The sequence below is a fragment of the Sceloporus occidentalis genome, unplaced genomic scaffold (genome assembly GCF_023333645.1).
Source record: "Sceloporus occidentalis isolate IW3139 unplaced genomic scaffold, rSceOcc1.0.p SCAF_1, whole genome shotgun sequence".
Lineage (NCBI taxonomy): Eukaryota > Metazoa > Chordata > Lepidosauria > Squamata > Phrynosomatidae > Sceloporus > Sceloporus occidentalis.
Genome location: NW_028316981.1, coordinates 254654722 through 254679288, shown reverse-complemented (window position 1 = coordinate 254679288; position 24567 = coordinate 254654722). Strand labels below are relative to the sequence as shown.

The window sequence follows — 24567 nt, the reverse complement described above, 5'->3', positions numbered from 1 at the left end:
CAACTATTGCCTTTGTGTGCCTTAAAACTTATTTCTGACTTGGAAATCCAAGGCAATTGGGATTAAGCCAGCCAAGATCCCTCACTCCCTGCCTCTCTCTCTCCAGCACTGCAGCCACTGTGCTTTGCCCCTGGAGCCTGAGAATGCCTTGGGGGGGGCGGGGCAATCACTGTCCTCTCTCTGATTGGCTGAACTATTCCTCCAAACAGTTGGGGTTGGTTGGGCTTGCTCCGTCCTGGCTCTCAGAGGGAGTCATTAGAGAGAGAGAGAGAGAGAGAGAGTTTTTTCTCCAGCCCTCTTGGCTGAAAACTCTTACACTCCAAAGGGTTGGTTGCTCTGCAGCAGTCTGGAGCTGAAATGGGCCAAAGTCTCGGAAAAGACACTGAAATAGAGCCAGGTGCGAAAATCACACGAAAAGCTCTGAAAAGTCGCCGTTTTCGTGTGAAAGTCACGAAATTGGCAACACTGATATTTATTTATTTATTTTTATTTTGAGTATTTATACTCCGCTCTTCAGCGACAAAGGTGCTCATAGCAGCTTACAATTTTTTTTAATTAGAAAGTTCCCTGCCCTCAGGCTTACAATCTAAAAAGACATGGCACAAAAGGACAAGGGAATGGTGGTGGGGAAGGGATCAAGTTCATTGGTTTGTCTCATTGGCGGAAGAAAAACATGGCCTTCAAATGTCATAGGGTACAAATACCGTCAGAATTTGCCAGCATAGCCAAAGATGAGGGATGCTGGGATTTGTAACCCTCTGTCTGGAGTGCCACATATTCTGTGTCATTATTTTAGTGGTTGAAATTCAAATGAGGAGCAACTTTTACTCATTTATACCAACTTTTAAAATTTGGTTCTATTGCACATCACTAAGTTGTGTAAGTGTTAAATAATCTTTTAGAATACAGAAGTAGAAACAAATTGAGGTTCTATTTCTAGAGGCCAGTCTTGAAGCACTAGCTTTAGAGATCATTTTATAAGTTTGTTGAAATATTCCTCATGCTAGAGGAAAAATACAGGGATGTACACTCTATACCATCCTACATGTTAAAGGAAAAAAGACTTCAGAGCAGCCCTGGACAACTTGGATTCATTCTATGACTCATTCATGGTGGTTATCCAGGAGCTCCATACATCTCCCCATCCTCTGGGACTGTAAAACAGAGGAGCGGTTAAGCATCTGGTAGAACCAGCAGGGTGGACTGGTTTGCGTGTTGGACTATAACTCTGGAAAATAGGGTTCAAACCACTGTTTGGTCTTGAAACACTCTGGGTGACCTTGGGCAGGTCACACTCTCTCAGCCTCATAGGTTGGCAATGGCAAATCCCCTCTGAAGAAACATGCCAAGAAGACCCCAGGATAAGCTTGCCTTAGCATCATCGCAACTCGAAAACCAGTGGAGAAATATACCTTTAACCAACTGAGAAAATATTTTGAGTGACAGGTGACACATATTCTATGGGACAGTTATAGAATGCTGAGTCAGAGCACATGGCATGATGCAAACTTACTGCAAAGGCTGCATCATGTTCTGTGGCACCAGATGATGACTCATAGCCTACACACTACATAAGTGGCCCAGGATCACTTGTGAGTTGGTTTGGAACTGTGAGTTGGTGTAAAGCAGACAGATAAGTTGATAAGAAGTTGGAGAGGAGAATTTGTATATATTTGTATCATATTGCAACTGAAGATAAAGCCTCTAAAGACTTTGGATGAATCAATTGTGTCTGTGAATTCCTCTTTAAATGGTGAAAAGTGGTTAGTGAATTGCCAATATCAATAGATGGGAATTTTTGCTTCTGTACTTTGCTACCATATTGTTTTGCTGTGTCTGAGTGCATTGTCCTCAGACTGCACTGTAAGTTGGCTCAGTAAACTCAGCCAACAAAAACAACTTAAAGGAAGGGACACCACTGCTCTCCAAACATCCGCCTTTAGGCTGTGGCATTTGCTTGCATCTATTTAAAAGAATGAAGAGATGGTGTGAGAGGGGCAAGGCTCAGTGAAAGGAGAAAGGTGAGGCCCCAGATGTTTTAAAAATAAATTTTAATTTTTTAAAAATTAATTCAAAAACATTTTACCAAATTTTTACTTAAACCATATGAAACTATGTATATGTAAATACATTTAGGCTGTGTGTATGATATTGTAATTTACGTGTATAATTTTAATTTTGTTAGTTATTTATGTCAGAGTTCTCACCATGGCATTCAGTGAGCACATTAGTACAAAAAACATTACTAAGGATTCTGCATGGTGTGGTATTGGAAGAGGTCAAGGGGTGTGTGTGATGCCTTGAGTTACCGCAACAGGTGATGCCAACCCTAGTGATACCTCTGCTTCCAATCACTTTTTGAGTCAAGGAAATACAATTTTCCCAGCTAAACCTCAGATGTTTGGATTGTGCATTTGCTGATTTAAGTCCTTTACCTAAATGAATGACTGAAATCCCAACTAGAGAATACCCACTGAATCAATGGTGAGTTGTTAAGTCATCCCTTATGTAAATTTCACTGGTTCAGTAAGTCAGCTCTAGTTGGGATACACTTGTCCCTCCACATTCACTGGGGTGAGGGGTACAAGATCCCTGTGAATATGGAAAAAACGCAAACAAAAACACTATGTTTTTAGCTGAGTGAATACTTCTCTAGGAATCTCTAGGTCCTCCAGTGCAACTCTGTGGTCAACACCTGCCAGACACTGACCATAAAATTGTGCTGGAGGAACTACAAATGCCAACTAGAGTGTTCTCTCTAGGAATCTCTAGGTCCTTCAGTGTGACTTTTGGATAAAGTTGACCATACAGTTGCACTGGAGGACCTAGATATTCCTAGAAAGAACATAATAATATCCACGAATAATCAAATCTGCAAAAGTCAAATCTGCGAGTGTGGAGGGACGAGTGTAGTAGCATCCAGGCCAAGTTATTTGCCTTTTTGATATTGTGCCAGACACTCTTAGACTACTCTCTATTGTGACCTGTCCAATCAACTTTCCTCAGTTCTGACACTGTATTATATTACTTGAGAACTATTAGAATATAAATGAAGTCACATGATTTCCAGCAGGCAACATATGGAGTTTCCACTATATCAACTATTTGTACAAATAAAATTTCCCACTTCCCTCACTGCTTCCCCTTCCTTGACTGACTCAGGATCTCTTCTCCTTTCCTCCTGGTGTTGTCATCTTTCACTTTAAGCCTGTGGATGGTCAGTTTGTGCTTTTGCAATGATAAGACTAAAACAGATGCTGCATTAAATATGTTGCAAGTATTTAACTTTTCTGCCAATCTTTTAATTCAAATGCCCCTGCCCCCGCCACACCAGTGGGTTTTTTATGCTAATGGATTTGTCCTCAGTTGAAGGGACGGGGCATGAAATCAAAACCAAATGAGGAGAAGGATTTAAACCTTCCTTATCTGCATGGTGTAGTCCCAAACAAGATCATGACCATGTTTGACCTTAGTGTAAAAAGGGCACATTATATATTTAACATAAGAATGTAGTACAGCAAATTCAACCACTAAATAATTTTCACTAACTAAAATTATTATAATTAAGATAACAGTAAGTTTCCAGTAACAAATTAAAATATTAACTACTTTAAATATATTTTCTGTCAAGCCTTCCTCTATTTTCTGGGCAAACTGTGCAATGGGTGCTAAGCCCCTGAGAAAACCTGCTGGGCAATAATTGATTAGCTCCCCATACAAAATGTCAAAAAGTGAGAAAAGTGGCTCTCTGAAACAACTGGGTTTCCTTACACAACCTCTGAGAAAGTGCAACCACTTATTTGATAACTTTTATGCTAGTATACTGCCCAAACAAGGTTCTTGGACAATATCTTGTGTCATTCTAATACCAATCCAGCTACAGGCTCTGCTTTTAAATTTGCAGTAACCACAATCTGCAATCTTACATAGTAGTATTGCACTTTTATTGAATAAAGTGGGACTGTGTTCCAAGTAAACACACATATATCAGGCTTTTAATCAGCATTCACTCATTGATTCTAAAAGTTAACTTGCCCAACCTAGTGCTGTCCAGACATGTCACATAGCTTCCATCATCCCCACTCAGCAATATAAACAAGAATCTCATATTTTCAATATCTTGATTTTGAGAACACTTGAAAGTTATGAAAGTCCCAAATAAGGAACCACTCCAAGATAACCTTATATTAATTTATTATCCCATATAATTTTCACAGGGGCAGCTTTTCTTATTGACACTAAGAATCAAAGTTTGCAAGTTATATAAGAAAATGGACTCTTCATGATACACAATGATACACAAATGGAGATTTCAAACAAATCAAATTCAGAAATTCAGCATCATGGTATGACTCAGCTGTACTGACACAGAAGCATAACAAAAAGGCTTTGTTTGATGTTATGAATTTCTACGTAACTGTAGAAACCTACTTTCGTGTTTGGTTGTGTATGCCTATTAGTTCTATAGTACTAATCTAATAATTGAAACTAAAAGGCATATGGGTACCTTGAAGTGTTTGCAGTGTGTGAAGAGAACACTTAAAATACTGTATATTATACAACAAGATGATTTGAATAGAACACAACTTATTTCATTCAAAGTGAGAAATGCTACACTGGGAAAAAGAAAGAAAAGAAACAAACCTATTATGTATTAATGACAGAGGTGGGGAGGACTCAGATAGTGTCATGGTAGCTCCTTACAAAAGTTTGATAGATAGCAGGTATAGCCACATTAGGAGGCAGTCTCACATCTATTATAAATCCAGGCTTAGTTTGTCTTGTGTTGTTTGGGAATGCAGATGTACTCTAAGTAGCACAGTTTGGCTGCTTCGTACTCCACAGCCTCTTCTGCTGTACTACATTCAAGGTTACATTTCAGATGATCAATGATTATCAGCATTCACTGGCCCTATAAATGTAACAAGGTGGCCACAAATACCTAAATTTGGACAAGCCAACTAAAATGCCCGACAGATCTACTCATAAGAAGTTTAGAATGTTATTCTGAACAGATGAATTTCATAAGTTTTCCCCTAAGTGTCACTCTACTTCTGTCAATCTTCATTTGTTCACAGAGTTTATGGCTCTTGGTAATAGAAATCAAAGCGGCAGCAGTTGGAGATTCCAGGATTACTAAGCTTTCTTTTCTGAAAACTGCCTTATCTACGCCTGCCCTCTTCAGTGACATGGGTTTTGAAAGAAATGAACAAGTACAGTCAACACATTTATTTTATAGAAATTCAGCTGGGAGACAAGAACATTATACAACACATTATTCCTGCAGGATTTTAAGTAGTACAGCACTATGCTCTTCCCTGCCCCTAAAATACATCCAAGCTGTATCTTCTAAAAAGCTGAACACAGTATGTGGTAATGCAGTCAACATTTTCAACCACTTCAATAACTAGCTGAACTCAGAACTAAGAAATTTAGAAGCTGAGTCACTCAGTGAAGGAGTATATATATACCTTTAACATCACATCAGCATTTGAGGCACATAGCCTGTCAGTGGTCCCAATCTTTGGTCCTCCAAATGTCTTGGACTTCAGCTCCCATAATTTCCGACTGATGGCCAAGTTGGCTGAGGCTTCTGGGATCTGACGTCCAAAACAAATGGAGGCCAAAAGGTTGGGAACCACTGGCTAGATTCATACTGACAACTTAAGTATAAGAAACTCTGTAATGGGTGGATTTTTGAACTACTGATTATCTACAATGGCCCAGCACAATGTCGACTTTGCATAAAAGCAGTTCACTGCAGATTATATTTTTACAGTTGTAAGCATTTGAGCCTAGTGGTATCTTATGTTCAAACAGTGCAAATCATGGCTCTCTCTTTTCTGAAATGCCTCTTTGTCCAATTACACACATATGTACTTGGAAGCTGAAATCAATGAGGCTTACCTTCAAACAGATGTGTTTTATGATTATGATGCAAATATTAATTTTAGTTTGATTTGCTTGAAAGTAAAGTAGCCTGTGCAATCTCTATAAGTGTATACATTATCTATTAGGGTCAAAAAACTTACTTTACAGCAGGATAAGAGAACCTTTGGCCTTCCAGATGGCTTTGCTCCAACTCCCATCAGATTCACCCAGCATGAGTAATGCTAAGAAACTCTCAACACTAGAACAAAAGCATCTGGAGGGTTAAAAATTCCATATAACCGCTATAAGGCAAGAAATCCCAGTTACCCCCAAAAGTACACAAAGTGGTGTTCCAGTCCCAAAGTGGTCACAGCCAGGACAAAGCAATACATTACTGTAAGAGACCCATCAGAGAGAATTTTACAAGTTATTAGACTCAAATAAGCAAATGTAATAAATTCACAAATACTATTCAAACATGACCAACACTTGTACATACGCTGTTTAGTATGCCAATTGTTTACTTCACAATCTGCAATCCACTTATGCCAATGTGGTCCCCATACGGCTATGTTGATAATAAAGAGACTGCAAGATTAACTTACTTAGTAACAAGCTATATAACCCATTGTACTTCAGCTTAGTTTTAACGGTTTCAAGTTCTACTATAACACTTTAGAACTTAAAAATTTAGATGGTTTGTGTCAGAGCCAGTTGATGTTTCATGTCTTGAAAGTAGCAGCAGCACTACAAGCTCAAAGATACAGCCCCAAGAATTACAAGGTGTTCTCCCCATTTATTTAATTTAAAAAGAAAAAAATGCAATAAACCACACAGACTTTTGTCAATATACAGAGGATTGTTTCTCCAGAATTCAGTCTAAAATTTGGTACTGTAAAAATAAGACACTGCCATGAAATGATTCAGTAAGAAAATGTGACTAGAATTTTCATAGCAAATCAAAACACAGTACAAGAGTTTGAGACTACAGTACAGTTAATCACATTTGCCTTCTTTGTATTCCTACAACTTCCAAACATGACAAATCAGATTGCACCCATTTTTAAATGGGAAATTTTCCAAATCACCATTTAAGGAATTCCTTTTAAAGCACTATATTTCTACCAGATAGTCTCATTAGTTAAAAAAAATAGCAACCTTAAGTTAGGTCTCTCAGAAGATATGAACAGAAGGAAAACCCCATATAACACAAATAAAAAGCTGCCTCTTCCCACAGCTTTTGGGAAATATGCATTTTTCAACTTTAACTGGAAAGGGAAGGGTAAAGGAAATTAAAATGCTACCCATTTTAACTGTTCTGTAACTAGAATTTTGAAGAACACTTTTCTTTTTTTTCCTTTTTTTTTACAAATAATGGATTTGAAATATTTTTTCAACTTGAGTTATGATCCAACACGAGTTGTGGTGGTTCTTTTGTCTGAGAAGAAGCTTTTGAGAAGAAATACCTGCCCAATGCTAACTACAAGAAGAATGATGGCTTCTCCTATTGACCAATAAGCCACCCGTGTGTTTAAGTCTTCTGCTCTACTGCGGCCTTGTGCTTCCCTCAACCGAAAATGAGTCTGGTAATCAATGACAGACTTCAGAGCTTCATGGATTGAAACACAAGCTGACTCCATCTAGAGAGAGAGAGAGAGAGAAGGAGAGAGAAAGGGCCAGTGAGCAGTGAATATTGCAACTGGTTAGCATATTTAGCTTGATAAGCTTTATTTACGTAGCCTCATAGTTGTTAAAAGGACTTCACAATTTACTTGCATCAGACAAAGCACACAATAACATTCACTCTCTGAACTGAAATTCACTCACATTTATCTTGTAAAGACAAAAAGCTGCAGCCCTATAAGCATGTTTTATGTATGAATATACCTGTGACCAACATGCCTAGAAATATGTGGCCAAGTCTTCCTAAATATAAGAAAGCCCACATTCTAATCAGCAGTATGAGTGTTAACCCAACTGCGCAACTATGAGTGTACTTGCATTTATAATCTTGATATCATTTACTTAATAGCTTTGACTGATGTCCTCAGTGATTTCACATGGAAAACCAAAATGCTGACAAACTGTTTACATTTTCCTCATCTCTGCAGTCTAGCTAGGGTTCTACAAGTTTGTTTGTTTGGGAAAAACTTGTGAGCATGAGAAAGGATGAATTTCCCCTCTCCCCATTCCACTGACAGATGCCATGTGGTCTGCTGGAGCGGTTCAAAATGGATAGAACCTTTAGAAGGTGTAACTTACAAGGACTACGTTAAAAGCCAACCACTTAAAGTCTCTCATGCATGGATGCTAGTTTAGTTGGAACAGAAGCCCTGCCTTGCTCTTCCAGCCTGCTTCTCTTTCACCTACTTTCCTCCCATAGATCATCTGGCTTTGTATCTCTCTGTTGTGGGGAAAGCAACAGTCCAGAAAATGGAGCAAGTACCTTATATTTTCACTTGTCTCACTCTCATCAGTTATGAACAGATACTTTTATCCATCATTTAACTAGGTACTTCTCTCCATTTGGGCAATCAGAATATAGAGTGCAGAAAGGCAAACATCTGGCTAGAGAGAACAGCTAAATTGTGAGCCACACAACCAACACCAAAGTGCAGTTACAATACTGGCATAGAGAGCTTCAACCCTCCAGACAAAAGGCTAGGTGAACACCACAGCTGAGCTATTCCTATTTCTTTGTTTAGTATACCTGTTACTATTTAAGATCAACTGATATGCTTCAATTTAATTTATCAAGCCAAAACAAAGGAAACCGGACACAAATAATATTGACATAGCTCTGTAATCTACTCTTAATAAGCTTGGATTTACATAAAATGTTGCTGTCTAATCAAACGGATTTATGAAGCAACTGTACCTGAGTAAGTGCAGTAACTCTATTTTCACTAGGAAATAGAGGTGGCTCATCCCCAACCTGGAAGTCGAAGTACACTGTTTTGTGTGTGAAGGTAGAGAACTCATTGCTGAAACAAAATTTGTATGTTCCATTTCTGGATGCAGTAAATGTAAAACTATCATACTGTTTTTTCATCTCTTTATATAGCACAATGCCATCTGGATCTTCTAAGCGGCAGTCAACATCATAGTGTCCTCCAGTGATCACCTGTGACACACACACAAAATGAAATTTAGAACAATGGTTAGGAGTATTACTAGTGGAAGCAAATATCTTTACAGAACCAAGTTATATAGTAAACATACCATGCACTATTAATAAAATAGTTGTAGTATGGGAAATATATTGGGGAGCATTGACCCAAGAAAATACTTCTGAACCGTTTCTCTCCCTACATTCAAGAGTCCATGACAAAATCAAAGATCCCACAGATCTTGGTCTTGCATTTATAACTCCACTCTACATTACAAATACAGGCAAACCATAGAGATGGATTCAGATTTCATATCCTACAAACTGAAGGGCTCTATTCCCCTTTCCCTCCTGGACTCTTATTACCACCATCCCTGTCCATTGAGCACATTCAATCACTAGGCTGTGGCCCACGTCCAGCCCTTGAATCTTTCCCCCTAGACTTGAAAAACAAACATCTTCTACAAACTTTGGGGTTGCCTTAAACCTGGGTTCCCCTTGTGAATGGATGGTGCCACTTTGTCTACATAAGGTTCACACTGTAAGACTTCAGTTAACTGTTAGCATATATGGTATCACACTGTGCAATGCTATCTTTAATTTTGGCCAGCTCAACCCAGAATGGTTTGCAAGTCCATCTTCTAATCCAAGTAACAGCTCCAAATTATGCTGACATAATTTACTTACAGTGCTGCTGCAATTTTAGTTCACTATTTGAGTGGCATACTGCCAAAGCAAGATGATGGTGAAGTGACTTTCAATTGTGTATCTTTTCCTCTGAAGCTCAATATGGAACACTATTCCCCAACCTAGTACCCTCCAAGTCTACTGGAATGCCATAGATACTGGAAGGTGATGTCTAACATATCTGGAAGACAGTAGGTGCAGGAAGGCTGATAGAGAATCTCCATTGTTATTTACCACAGCTGTCTTCATTCCACAGGCCAGAAAGTGAAATGGGAGATAAAAATAACTAACAGAAGCTGGCTGGGTGGGAACAAAACCAAAGGAAGTCTGTATCTGAATCAGAGAAAACTGTGCAAAATTAAGGTGATACCATCGAAGTAAACAGTTACCCAAGTGAGGACAGATTGTCACTGATTTTCTACTGCCACAATATTCAATGTCTCTTCCAAACATTCTCTGCTTTTAGCACCTCCTGTGTGTGGTGCTTATACTATTACACTACAGGCTCCACACAGGGGCCTATTGACCCAGGGTATATAACTGGTTAATTCAAAGGCAGTGGAGAAAGTCACAAGAAAAGGAGGAAGGGGTTGTGTCACTATTTAAGCTTCTCTCTAGGAGACTGCAACATCTCTATCAATCCTTGTGGCTGAGTATTCCTTTGCAGACCTCTCACCACAAGAGGAAGAAAGAGATGGGAGAAAAATTATACCACCTTGCTGAAGATGAGGAAGTAGGTAGCATGACAGTTTGATGTTGCTAAATGATGTTGCTAAATGGGATGGCATTATGTGGCTTCACGGTACTGGCAGGATGTAATATAATTGTATTAGGTAGTTTTCCCTTTATTTCTGTTTAACATTGTGATGATTCACCATTCAGGCTGTGTGCCAAAGAAATAAATTAATTTAACATTTTGGGTAGAATTTGTGGAAAAAGTAATCCTTCAGATTACAGCTCCCAACATTTTCAGGACATGCTACTGCAGGGTATCAATCGTACGCTTGTAACTGAAAAGCTGGTCTGAAACCCAGGAGGAGGAGGTGATTGTTAAGCACCCTTCTCCTACCTGTTAATTTTCTCTGTGTATTACCCAAACTTAACAATACTACTTTGCAGAGAAGTTGCACCTGGGCATATGCAGCATTCTAAATTCATGACCTGCTCTCCTTGTTTCCAAACAGAACCAAAACAGTAATGTAGCTTCAATTCCTTTGCTTCTTCTGATGATTTTAGTTTGATAGCAGACTGAAAGAAATTGCTAGTAAATTCAGAATTCTTACCTCCCATTTTTTCCAATGGGGATAAATGATAGGTAATGACACACTGGTTGGCACGCACAATTACAGAGCAATAAATTACAAGCATTTTAATTGACTGTATGAATTGATAGTGTTCAGGCATTTAAAGCCATAGCATTTCATTTCAATTCCCATATTTTTTCTTAATTAGCAAACTTATTTTACATCATTTTATTTTGTACACACCACACAATGCCAAAATGATTGTTACAATTTATCTGTGAATGACAAAGAAATAGCACTACCCAGTTTTATCAAAATATTTTGAAGTTACCAAATTGCAGTAGGCAGTTGCTACTCTTACAATCACTGGTTAGTACAACAGAACTTTTCTAAGAATGTGAACCACCTCCTCTTTTTTGGTGAAAGCTTCACTCAAAAACTTAATAAGTTACAGCAACAGAACATTATGATGAATGCTTTGTAAGTGATGGCAGGTAACCAGCACAAAAGTTAGAATCATACAAGCGTTGTATTTCCTGTTACCATGTACAGATGTGAGACCTGGACATTTAAGAAAGATGACAGGAATAAAATCAATTCATTTGAGATAGGGTATTGGAGAAGAGCGCTGAGGATCCCATGGACAGCCAAAGGACAAAGAAATGGGTCCTAGAGCAGATCAAGCCAGAAACCTCGCTGGAAGCCAAGATGACCAAACTGAGGCTTCAGACACATCATGAGAAGGAAGGACTCGATGGAAAAGACAATAAGTCTTGGAAAGGTAGAGGGCTGTAGGAAGAGAGTAAGGCCACTTGTCAGATGGATGGACTCCATTAAGGAGGTCATGGTTTTATGGGGTTGCAGGAATTAAGCAGAGCAATGGAGGACATGGGGTCTTGTAGATGTCTCATCCATAGAGTCGCCATGAGTCGAGATCGATTTGAAGGCAGTCAACAACAAAGTCCCAACCAGAGCGGATTCATTGAATCGGGGGAACGTGGTAAATAAATATTTTTCCAAGTTCCACAGATACAGTGGCTCAACTGAACGTTTAAAACTCGTGCGCCAATTGCGTCTGTTCCTTGAGACACCAGACCTGGCCTCTGTGGTACATGCCTTGGTTACATCCTGTTTGGACTATTGTAATGTGCTTTACATGGGGCTGACTTTGAAGAGTGTTTGGAAGCTTCAGCGGGTCGAAAGAGCTGCAGCCAGATTGTTAACTGGGGCAGGTTACAGAGACCACACAATGTCCTGTTGAAACAGCTCCACTAACTGCCAGTTTGCTTCCAGGCATAATTCAAAGTTCTGATTATGATCTATGAAGCTGTACATAGCTCAGGTCCAGGCTATTTGGCAGACCATTTCCCTGTGTATGAGCCAGGCTCTGAGCTCTTCAACTGTTCTCTCAGTCAAACCCAAATCTCTCGGTTGGTGGGGATGCAAGAGAGGGCCATCTCTGTGGCTGACCCTAGACTCTGGAACTCCCTTCCCAGGGAGACCGGAATGGACCCTTCCTTGATGGCCTTCCACCATAAGCAACCGACGAAAACCTTCCATTTCAAAACAGGCATTTAAAACGGAAAACCTTTAAAGAACGTCCGGGGATGCTATATTGTTTAATGTATTTTAGGCATTTTTATCTTCTTTTTTATTTTATTGTAGTAATATTATTTTAATGTATTATTTTTGTATCTTTTAAATTGTATTGTCATTAATGCTGGAATCTGCCCTGAGTCCTGGGAGAAGAGTGGGATATAAATAAATATACTACTGCTACTACTACTACTAATAATAATAATATAATAAAGCCACTTTGAGACTTCTTTTGTGTGGTGGGAAGCAATGAATAACAACTCTAATCATCTTCCTCTTTTGTAATTCACTGAAGCATTTGAAAGGCCACTAAAGTAGTGATAGTTCAGTGGTAAGCGGTATAGATATGTACTTGCAGTTGCTATATGGTTTGGAGCAATTCCCAGAAATCCCAGCCAGCTTGAGCAACAGCCAGGAATACCGGAAGCTGAAGTCTAAAACGTCTGGTATGTTTAGCCTGGAGAAGAGATGGTTAAAGGGCAATAGCCCTGGCGGTGCAGTAGTTAAATGCCTATACTGCAACCACTCACAAACCATATGGTTGAGAGTTCAACACCAGCCAGGGGCTCAGGCTCACATCAGGCTTGCATCCTTTTGTAGGTCGCTAAATTGAGTACCCAGCTTATTGGGGGCAACTGGCTCACACATTGTAAACCGCTTAGGGAGTGCTTAAGTCCACTGATAAGCAGTATGGAAATGTACATACTGTTGCTATAAAGGGGGAAAGGGCCTCCCTCACATGGCAGCTGCTGCAACATCTGGGGGAGAGGCCTTCCCATAAGACTATGAATGAAACACACTCACCATGGTAGTAATAAGGAAACCTGGCATAAGCAAAGCAGTACAATGTAGATTATTTAGTCTAGAGATCTTGTAGCACCTTTGAGATTAACTGAAAGAGAGAAACTGGCATCATAGCTTTCATAGACTTCATTCATCTCCATCAGAGCTGGCCTCAAGAAGAAGAGTATATTTCTATTTTTATGTATTTTATATGTATGTATTTTTATTGCTGTAAGCTGCCTGGATTCCTTGTGATTGAGTGGGCTATAAAGAAACCATTTATTACTATTATTATTATTATTATTATTATTATTATTCTGCTTCCTCAGACGCCTCCACCAAATGCACCTGGGGAAGTAGGCTTTGGTCTATGAAAGCTCGTGCTGCTAATTTCTTTCTCTCAGTGAGTCTCAAAGGTGCCACAAGATCTCTATATTCTTATTACTATTATTATATCCAAATGCCTCTGAGGAAGTGGGCTGAAGTCTATGAAAGCTCCTGCTGCCAACTCCTTTCTCTCAGTGAATAGTCTCAATGGTGCCGCAAGATGTCTCTGGGTACTGATCCTGTGCCTTTGGGTTCTACTTAGTGTACAGTAGAAGGAAGGTGGACATCGGAGGGCAGCAGGTGGGTCCAGGAAGGTCCATGGGGCAGGCATAACTCTGTCCCCCAAAATGGTCGAGAGGGGGCTCCCCTTTAGAGACATCTGCTTCCAAAGGCAAAGTGGTCTGGATGCTGAATCTGTAACCCTGGCACCAGGGAGGGGTGCTTAAGTGCGCTGGGAAGCGGCGTGTAGAACTAAATGGAGTTGCTGCTGCTGTATGTTTTGGGGACTACAACTCCCAGAAGCCCCGGCCACCTTGGGCAAGAGCCAGGGATCCTGGGAGCTGAAGTCCAAAATGTCTGGAGGGAGGGAGGAGGGCCCTCACCTGGAACTCCAGGGTGCACTTGGTCCCCTGCGCGATCTCCTCGTAGAAGCACTGCTTGGCGTTGTCCGGAAGCTCGAAGGTGATCTCCGAGGCCCAGCCCAGGCCCAGCAGGGCGAGCAGCAGCGGGAGCAGCAGAGGCGCCCCAGGGCCCTGCCTCCGCCTCGGCAGCACCTGCAGCAGCAGCATCGCCCGGGAGGAGGTCGAAGCGCCGGAAGGAAAGGAGGACGGGGCTCTCGGGGAGGCCCTCACCTGCGCGGCCCTCTGCCCACCTGCTGCGGCGTGGCTCCCGCAGGAAACAGGGGTTTACTAAGCGGAACCGGCGGACCGGAAGTGACCCGTTCCACCTGGCACGGGCGCGGAGGACTTCCGGGTGAGTTGCCGTTCGTTGACGTGGAGTTCTTAGGACGCGGGGGCGGGGCCAGGCGGGCCAGGGGGCGGGGCTTATGGTTTGGGTCTTTGGTTGGGATTGGAGCGTTCGAGTTGAGGGGGCGGGAGAGGCGGTTGCTAGGAGACGGCCGTCAGGGAGTTAGTTGGCGGTTGAGGGAACCGCCTTGAAGAAAGGAAAAGGACTAAGGAGGAGTTCTGATGCTTCTCCTCCTCCTTCGGGATCAGATCCCAGGCTGAGAAACAACGTCCCACTTTCGGACTACAGGTCCCAGGTTCCTTGGCATGCAAGTGCTGCCTTGGGGATTCTGGGAGATGTAGTCCCAACAAAAGGCGGACTTATTGTCGTTGAATGCTGTGTGCCTTTAAGGCTTTTTTGACTTATTATGGCGACCCTTAGGGCCAGAATCCTGGTTCTTTTTATTATTATTATTATTATTATTATTATTTATTAAACATTGTTTCAAAAAGAAAGCATCACATACAAACCTATGTAACTGCTTCACACACAACACAAAAGCAAAATTGCCTGCATTTTTATTTTTATTATTTATTCATTTATTTAATGTTCAGACTTTTTAAGTCCTTATCCCTCGTCTATCCTTCTCTTCTTATTTATTTACCATCTGTTTCTTATTCCGTTGTTTACATACAATCTGTTTTGGTATCTGCTACTCCCTTTCTTTTCCATGGGGCTCAAGCTTTTTATATTCATATATATATTCACTGAATATGAACGTCTTGTAATGCCTTTAATTATATTACACACACACTTTTAGATTTAACAAGGAATGGTCCAAGATATTAGAAGAAGTGTATCTTCCTTTCAGGGTCCCTCTTCAAAGCAATCTGCACTTCTTAATCTTGGACCATTCCTACAGTAAATTTATCTACTGGTTTATTCCTGATGAAGTCCGTCAATTTATCTATACAGCCTGGCGTCTTCCGTAGGCATTCCGTTTTTGATGGGAAGAATCCTGAATCCTGACCGCTAGCCGTTTCTTTCTGTCTGCTGTCAAGCCAGAATCGTCAGAAGAAGCAAAGGAATCAAAGCTACAATCACTGTTTCAGTTCTCTTTGCGAACAGAGAGGAGCAGGTCGTGAATTTACAATGCTACATGAGCCCAGGTCCCACTTCTCTGCAAATAGTATTGTCAATTTTGGGTAATACGCAGAGAAAATTAACAGATAAGGGAAGGGCGCTTGTGGCAAGATTTGTGTTGAGAGGAGGTCTGCCATTGCCTGCCCCTGAGGCTGAGAGAGTGTGATTTGCCAGAAGTCACTCAGTAGGTTTCACCACTGGTCTCCAGAGCCACAGCCCAGCACTCAAACCTCTCCATCACACTTTGTATACAACACCATCCGAAACACCCACAAAACAGCAATACCCTTCTTAGGCCAACCAAAAGTGCACAAAATACATCATGCAAGCTTTCAAAGCTCCACTGGATTCTTCATGTTAAAAAACATGCAGGAGAAGGAAATAAACATGACAGTGCTCGAGTTGCAGGACTAGATTTTGTCAAGATGTGGTCAGCTAAGATAGTCTGGAGGGATATCAACGCATGCAGTGACCACTCCTCTGTTTGGCCATGAAGGCACTGGGAGACAAATCCAGGCAATACAAATTCAACTCCATTAGCAACAGAAAAGGCAACTTCCCTTGACAACCAGGCTGTTTCTTTCCTGGGGGAGGCTACCTACCTTTTCTTCGGAGACATAGCCATGTTAGTCTGGAAAATCAATATGCAAAGGGATCTTGTAGCACCTTTGAAACTAACTGTGTGAAAAAAGCCGGTAGCATAAGCTTTCATAGGTGTTTATCACACAGAGGTTTTTGCAGCTCAGATCCAGGGTGACTCCTGGTTCAGCTATGCGAATTCACATTATAACGTGAATGTTTTATCACACCTGGTTGCCCTTCCATTGCCCTTCTGAATCGAGGGGGAATCGAATCCAAGGCAAGTCACGTGATGCGGATTCACACAAAGTGGAGTGAGTGCAAATTGTATTACCATACCGGTGCATACCATGCGGATTCAATGATTTGAATCAGCACCCTTGCGCATGCATGCTCAGTGGGGTCTGAACGCATTGTGACCTTGTATGTTTCCGGGGTGAAAAGGAGTGCAAGTTCTTGTTCCCTGTTTTGCGTAATTACATGAATATTTGCCTCATGAATATTTATGTGTCTTCTTCATCCCCCTTTTTATTTTCCCTTCCATTTCAGCAATTTCAACACACAGATAGATAGATAGATAGATAGATAGATAGATAGATAGATCTGTATATTCACATTCACACATATACACACATGTATATATTCCCAAAAAATGAGTTGCCCTGAAAATGATGGGACCACCAAAAGGAAATGGGGGAAAGTTGCAGTGCCACATCATGGGAAATTTGCAACCTGGGGGGTTTGTGGTGGTGTACCAGAACAGAAGCAAAGTGGCATTCCACACCAGACCAATTTGGAGTGAAATCGAAGTGAGCTAGGAAGCAATTTCTGTGAATTTGCTTGTTAGTGATTTCACCAAAATGAGGGCTCACTTTGGAATCACTGCAGCAGCGCCATGGAAGGAGCCCCCATAGAAAGGAATTGCGTGTGATAACACATCATGTTATCGCATGAATTCGCATTGTTGGACCCGCAGTCACGTCAGATCTCAGCTGCAAAAAGCTGCAGAAACCTCCATGTGATAAACACCATAGACTTGGTCTACTTCCTCAGATGCTCAGTTCACTCCATGCATCTGTGGAAGTTTATCAAATCTACAAAAGCTTATCTTACGAATTCTTTCACACAGTTATTCTCAAAGGTGCTACAAGATCCCTTTGCATGCTCATTTCTTAGGCAGAGAATACTGAATTTCTCAAGAAGCCCCTGTAATGCTGCATTTGCAGAAAAACCTGAGGTGCTATATAGGTAAGACAGATGTAGTGGCTTGAGTACTGGACTATGAATCTAGAGACCAGGGTTCAAATCCCAGCTCAGTCATGGGAAGTTATTGGGTTATCCTGGACAAGTCACACTCTCTCAGGTGAAGACAATGGCACATGTCCTCTGAACAAATCTTGCCAAGAAAACCCCATGATAGGCCTGGCTTAGGGTCACAATAAGTCGAGAAATGACTCGAAGGCACACAATAACAACAATAGTTATGACATGGCATTTTCTGGATTTGCCAAGCTACAGTATGTGTCAGATGTATAAGGATTTGCAAAATTTTAGCTCTGGTAAAGCTGTAAACACAGTTAGTTTCTCCTTCCTCCAGCAAATGTCACCTGCAATGGTGTGTGTGTAAGTGTCTGTTTGCATCTCAGTCTGGACTGTTGCTGAACTGCAATTCTCAGCATAGCATTCAATGCTGCTGGGAGTTGCAGCAGTCCAAATGCTGTTAGAGGGCCACACAGTTCCCTATCCTATCCTATCCTATCCATAAGGAAGGGGACTGATGCTGTTCTTTCCATTTTATTAAGAAAGTATACTTTCAGCTCCTTTTTGACTTCTCAATTGATTCTTATAAGCCTCAATCTAAGAGTTACTGCCAGAGTTGGCCTTTTCTCCCTCCTTCCTGATACCTTTTCCTTTTGTGTTATGCCTTACAGATTACTATAGTGGGGGCATATTTGTAAACCACTTTAGGCGCTTTCTCAGATGAGCAGGAAGATTAAAAAATCTTCAGATAAGTATGAAAAATGAAAGGGTAAGCCCCATTGAGCTTGCTGAAGAAACATGCTGAGGACGCTGCAGTCAGTGTAGTTGTCACAGTATATGGTTGTCTCCCTTTTAATATCAAGAAATAGGGTGATATCCACTCCTCCATGACCCTACATATGGACACTATGAACTTCCAGCGTGAGGGCCACGTCGACTAGCTTAGGAGTCGCCAGAGGGATGTGACTCACCCACATACTTCAGGGAAGCTGAGGCAAAGCCTATCAAGAAACAGTACACCCTTCCAGGACAATATTTGTTCTTGTCTATCAGGTCCTGTGGACTGTCTAAAGCTGGAATCTGTCCCCACCCCTGAAGATTACCTCATACAATTCAGACTATTGATCATGGGACACCCCAGGCTGAAATTTCCTTATAAAAAACCCAAATTTCTCTTGCTCCTTGGTCTTGTTGGATTGCAGGCAGCCACTCTGTTGGTCGCCTCTCCGCTAGACCCCTCATCGCCCACCACTCCACATGGTCCAGGCATGACTGTGTCCCACTGTCCATCTGAAAGTTGTATCTACAGGAACAACATCACTACTGGTAATGTATTTCTGTTAGTGAAGCTTCAAAATCTATTCCCACACTAACTCCTTTGACTCTCAGCTTCGTGTGTGCATGTGTCTGTGTTTCATATGTGTATTATATCCCTTGATAAAAATATAAATCCGAGGCTCGGTACGTCCTCGTGGTGATAGTAGGGCTTAGGGGGTGCACACCAAACAGATGCTGCCAAGCCCTACGACATATGGGCGGCACCATTACAGCACCGTGCCACCCACACAGGGGGCGTGTGCATGATGTGCGGGCGCCGCAGTGCCCACACATCATGCACAGGAAGAGGTGTCATAAGGGCTGCAACGCCCTTAAGACGTCCCAAAAAGGAGCTGCTCTAGGCATCTCCTTTTTTGGTCTGCAACATTGCCGTGTGGTTTGGTTGCTACGGCAATGCTGCAGACCAAAAACGGGCATCTACAGACCGCCCTGAAAGGGGTGGTCTGCACTGCCCCTTAGAGAATCTTGCCTCTGCAGTTCTTTGCCTCCTACCTCCATAAACATAGAGATCAAGTCCCAAGGCTGGTATAACCCAGCCACTATTGAGCTAATTTAAATTCCCCTAGATTTCTTGGTTACATAGTGCTGTATCCTTTAGCGCAGGGGTCCCTAAACTTTATTATAGTTACTGCCCCCTTTATCTTTGGGCAAAAACCCTACTTTCCCAATACTGTTGATGCCCAGATGACTGCATAAGGGAGAGCGGATGTGTGAGTTACAGCTCAGTTCTAAAACAGGTGATGTGATGTAAGTAAGACAAAGTCATCTGATTTCTCCATCCCTAAACAAAAATAAAAATCTAGGTCATTTTAAATAACAACCTTTTGTGTAAGAGTCCTTGAAGAGAAAGAAAATTGATCATCACTTTTTATATCCTGTTTATATTCTAAGTACTTGCTTTGAAATTGCTCTCATCTCTTGGGATAAGTAAGGCTGTCTCTTAGTATCCTGTGGAGTTTAAAATACTCTGTGAAGCATAGAGTACAAATTACTAGACCTTAAAATCATTTCAGAGAACAAAGCTTTAAGGTCACTGCATTGTTACTGAAAATCTAAATAGCCTAAAGGCACCAGATCGCATCTGATCTTGGCAACTAAGCAAGGTCAGCCCTGGTTAGTACTTGGATGAGATACTGTCAAGAAAGACCAGATGCTATAGGCTGTATTTTAGAGGAAGGAAGTGACAAAACCACCTCGAAGTATTCCTTGCCAAAGAAAATCCTGTGAAAAGTGTGGGGGTCACTATAAGCCAACAAATAACCTGAAGACACATACACATACATTGTTACTCACAGATTTAGTAGTTCAGGTCAAACAGATTATTTGCTTGTTGCCTGACTAGGTTATCCTTCTAAACATTTTTTTCTCTTTGGTCTCTGCATGGAGCAAGAAGCAGATGATCCACTTTTAATTACATGATGTTAGTTAGGAGTACAGGCGTGTGAGTTAACTTTGTACTTTGTTAACCTACAAAATATAGCTCATCTGTTTCTGAATCATGTTATGAAATTCCTGTACAGTATATACATTTCCAACCAATACATCCTGAAAAGGGAAGTGTTAGCATAACTTACACCCCTCTCACTGAACATAGGGTTTCATATTTTCATATTTGATATCTAGCATCAGACATGTTTTTGAGAGGTCATTTCCCAGGATGTTTCAATGGGAAAGGCATACTGGCCCAAAGAAATGTGAAAGACCTAGATAATACTAGAATAAAAACTAAATGGTTTTGCTGATTACTCCATTCTCCCCAGGCTTTCCACATATCCTCTCACAATGGCGTCTTATCACAAAGCAGATTAAAGACCATACCACCGCCTCACCCCAAGCTGTGTCCCTTGTCAACCTTCCTGTCCAACTATCCAGGGATTGTCTCAAATCCAGCCAATGTCTTGTTACTCTGGAATTAAAGCTATCAGTTGTTCTAGAGTCCTTTTGTCAATTTCAAGGAAAAGCCATCAAGTCTCTGTTTTACCATGGGATAGCACCAAGTACCCTTTGAAACTATGAAATCAGATACAGTCGGACCTTGGTATCCATGCGGGATCTATTCTGGAACCTCCTGTGGATACCAAAAAGTGCAGGATTTCAAGTCCCATTCTCCCTAATGGTGCACTGCCATTGGTGACAAAGGGGGCTTGCTGTCTACCGATGCTTAAATCCGTGACTGGCAAGCCCACAGATAAGGAGGTCCCACTGTATAAATATCTGCCCCACACATGACTAATTTGTTGCTATAGACTGAGGTTCTGTTCAACAAACCAGAGCGCCACTCTCTGTGTAGTCCTCAGACTCTGTCTAAGCTACTCTCTATCATCTGTGGAACCCTGTCTTCAGGACCGGTAATTATTATCCCCTCTAATTCCTAAAGCTATTCAACCTTTCACACCTTTCCTTTCTGTTAGCCCTGTATGGTTCTTAAGGTTGCATTGTATCTGGGTGTTTGCATGCACTTTGCACATTTCTATATAAAAATCTTTTATTAATTGAATCTGGACTGTCTCTGCAGTGAGTACTGGTATATATAGATAGAAAAATCCCCACAAGATTCCCACTTTTCACAGGCCTTCTAATAATTTCCCCTAAATCCCTAGGAGACACTGTCACCCCAAGTCCCCCCCCCCCTTTTGGGGTAACAGGGGTAACAGAAAGGACTCTCTGTGTTCCAACACTGAGAAGAATACATCATGTGGAGACATGGAACTTACTTGGCTCTGATGCCCTCATTCTGGAATGAAGTCCTCTTGCAAGACTTAGGCACAGTACAGACCGCTCCAAAGGGGTGGCTTGTACCTGCCCCTTTTTGCACTGTATTGGGGTCAGGGCAGCCTCACCAGCAGCCCTGCGGCCCCAATTCAATGTTTTTCCAGGCCAAAGAGAAGCAGCAAAATGTGCCTTACATGCCAATGGCACACCAGCGCTAAAGAGGAGAAAGGGGCAGCTGCCATGCTCCCTTTCTCCTCTGCATTGTTGGCGCGGCCATTTGGTTGCCAAACCAATGATGTGGGGGCCCAAAAGGAGCTTCATTTCGGAGCTCCTTTCCACACCTCTGCCAGGCTGCCGTAAGCGGCCTGGGGTGGTGCAGACATGTCATGCGCATGCCGCGCCGTTTGGACGCAGCATGTATGTGACGTCATCATTATGCACGCTGTGTGGATGGTACTGCATACTGACAGCACCCCCACACGTACTAGTGTTAGGGAGCATGCAGTTGGTGCGCGCTCCCTAACCCTAGTAACGCCAGGAACATGCCGCTTTATGGCAGTGTGTACCGGTCCTCACTTACACAGATATTTTCCATATCTGAAAAATTACAATAGGCAAGGTCTACTCCAGTGTCATGTGGCCTTGCAGATGTTTTTAGACTGCAAGTCCCATCAGCCATAGCCAGTATCATAAATGGTGAAGAATGCTGGGAGTTTCAGTGCAACAACATCTGGAGGACCAGATGATTCCCACCTCTGATCTATTACTAAATAAGTTTGGGAGTTGAAGCCAATATTTCTATCACACACTAGAGGGAGTACTTGACTCAGAATACAAAGGGTCTTGCAGCATCTTTAAGACTACTGAGCAAGAGATGTAGCATAAATTATTTCCTCACAACAGTTTCTCCAGGGCTGCATCCACATTGCAGAAATAATCCAGTTTTAACTGCCATGGCTTAATGCTATGGAATTCTGGGAACTGGAGTTTGTTTTGGCACCAGAGCTCTCTGAACGCCAAATACCTCACAAAACTACAGTTCCCAAAATTCCACAGCACTGAGTCATGGCAGTTAAAGTAGAGTCAAACTGGATTATTTCTGCTGTATGGATGTAATCAATAAGTTTAGTAACTTGGGAGGAAACAAAGCTCTTCCATTTTAAAGCTTTTATGTCATATTCAGAAAACCTGTGATTCTCTTGCTGCTGAATCCATGCATCAATACTAAGAATATTTTGCACTGAGATCATCTGAGTTCATATGGAAGAAGACAAATTTAAGAAAAATTAAATATTTTTCCCCACCAGGTATCTGTTTCACAAGCAATTATAATGATTATAACTTTTAGGGACTACAACTCCCAGAAGCCTTTTAGGCGCTGACTTCAAATTTCCAAACTTTGCAAGTATACATTGTGGCAACCCAAAATATTAGGAAGGCATTGAAACCACAATAAAGGCTATTTGCATCTGGACTACTGTTTCTTAGTACAATGGCATAGGCTGCACATCTCCCAGACTGGGATAAATTTTGCACATAGTAACTTGAAAGGAAACCAAGCTCAATGATTTTAAAGCTTTTGCTTTATATATCAGATTGGAGCCTTTACTAAGAGTATTTAAGTTCTTGTGAAGCAGGTGAGGTACAATGGACTCTCCACGTTCACTGGATTAGGGGCGCTGAACCCAAGTGAAAGTGGACAAACTACAAATAAAACACTATATTTTTTACTTGAGAGAACAAGTAAACAAGAGAGATTCTCTAGGAATCTCTAGGTCCTTCAAGGCAATTCTAGGACCAAGATCTAGATTAAGAAAAAGAGCCCTCCCTCCAGTCCATCTGCCTTGGTCCAGGCCTCAGAGGGAGAGAAGAACTGCTGGACCTTATCCCCTTCTTCCTCACCACCATTCACTTCTCCTTTTGTGTCGTGTCTTTTTAGATTGTAAGCCTGAGGGCAGGGAACCGTCTATTATCCCTTCTGTTGTAAACTGTGAACCAATGGACTGGGACGTTGCTATTTGAGGTTTTTACCTCCAACAAAGGTAAAAAAATAGGACTGCATTTGGCATGTTTTACCTAAACAGCACCTAAGTGGTTTCCTAATGCAAAAGCATGGGGGCCAGTGTTCTCTGCCTAAGAAAGGGGCTTGTTGCCTTGCAAAGTATGGAGACATCCTGGATCTCAAAGAAAGTATATTTTTGTGTTGCTAATGCAATTTAAAATTTATTTCGTAGACTCTAAGATGCTTTGTTTCTTAACCATATAGCCAGGAGGAGGAGTGGCCTGCCTACATGGATATCCCTCAACACTATTTTAACTCAGAACAACACCAACATCTTTACAAAATGTCGGCCTATTACTAACATCGTCATTTTTTTCTCTTACATAATTTTTAACACCTTTGCCTGATGAAGAAGCCAATAGAGCTTTGAAAGCTTGCAACATGTATTTTGTGGATTTTGGTTGTTCCCATAAAGATATCACTGTCTTGTGGATTTTGGATGTTATTGTATGTTGCTATATGGCTAGGGTTGCCATAAGTGAGGACCTCCAAACCGGGACAAATGTAGGACAAATGCAGGACAACATTTTCAAATGTAGGACACATTTTTAAAAAATGGAGGACACGCAAAAAAAATTGAGGCTTTTTTTGAAATGTTAATAGAAATGCATGTTTCTTAGGCATGATCAAAATGGAGGACATTTTGACATTATTCGTAGACAGATCACGGAAATGTACTTCCCTTTCTGGCCACCCCCCTCTCCCCATTCCAAACAGCACATTTGAGCATTGAACATGGCTTTATTTTAACATTGCCTCTTGCATATTTCAGAGGCTTATTCCACAACCAAACCCTTTGGTCAAGGGACTTTGGTTTTTCTTCATTTTGACTTGTTTTGTCTGTATTCCTCCCCACTAAATAAAGGAGACATGAAATGGAGTTAATGGGTACAAGTTGTTCAACAAAAAAG

General features: G+C 41.4%; 1 protein-coding gene across 1 annotated transcript; it reads right to left on the bottom strand.

The window, feature by feature from the left end:
* Positions 1 to 5214: 5214 nt before the first annotated feature.
* On the bottom strand, positions 5215 to 14606 carry TMED7 (transmembrane p24 trafficking protein 7). Its single transcript, XM_089492108.1, has 3 exons — positions 14220 to 14606; positions 8750 to 8995; positions 5215 to 7511 (listed from the first exon to the last, which is right to left on the bottom strand). The coding sequence occupies exons 1-3, from the start codon at positions 14403 to 14405 to the stop codon at positions 7275 to 7277; spliced, it is 669 nt and encodes a 222-aa protein (XP_089348234.1). The 5' UTR covers positions 14406 to 14606; the 3' UTR covers positions 5215 to 7274.
* Positions 14607 to 24567: the final 9961 nt, after the last annotated feature.

What these genes read in the sequence shown, in the direction of transcription:
- TMED7 (XM_089492108.1), bottom strand. Translation starts at nt 14,405, where the DNA reads ATGCTGCTGCTGCAGGTGCTGCCGAGGCGGAGGCAGGGCCCTGGGGCG. An exon ending in AGTGCACCCTGGAGTTCCAG is followed by an intron (nt 8,996 to 14,219) that starts GTGAGGGCCCTC and finishes TGTGTGTCACAG; the next exon opens with GTGATCACTGGAGGACACTA. An exon ending in GAGTTACTGCACTTACTCAG is followed by an intron (nt 7,512 to 8,749) that starts GTACAGTTGCTT and finishes CTCTCTCTCTAG; the next exon opens with ATGGAGTCAGCTTGTGTTTC.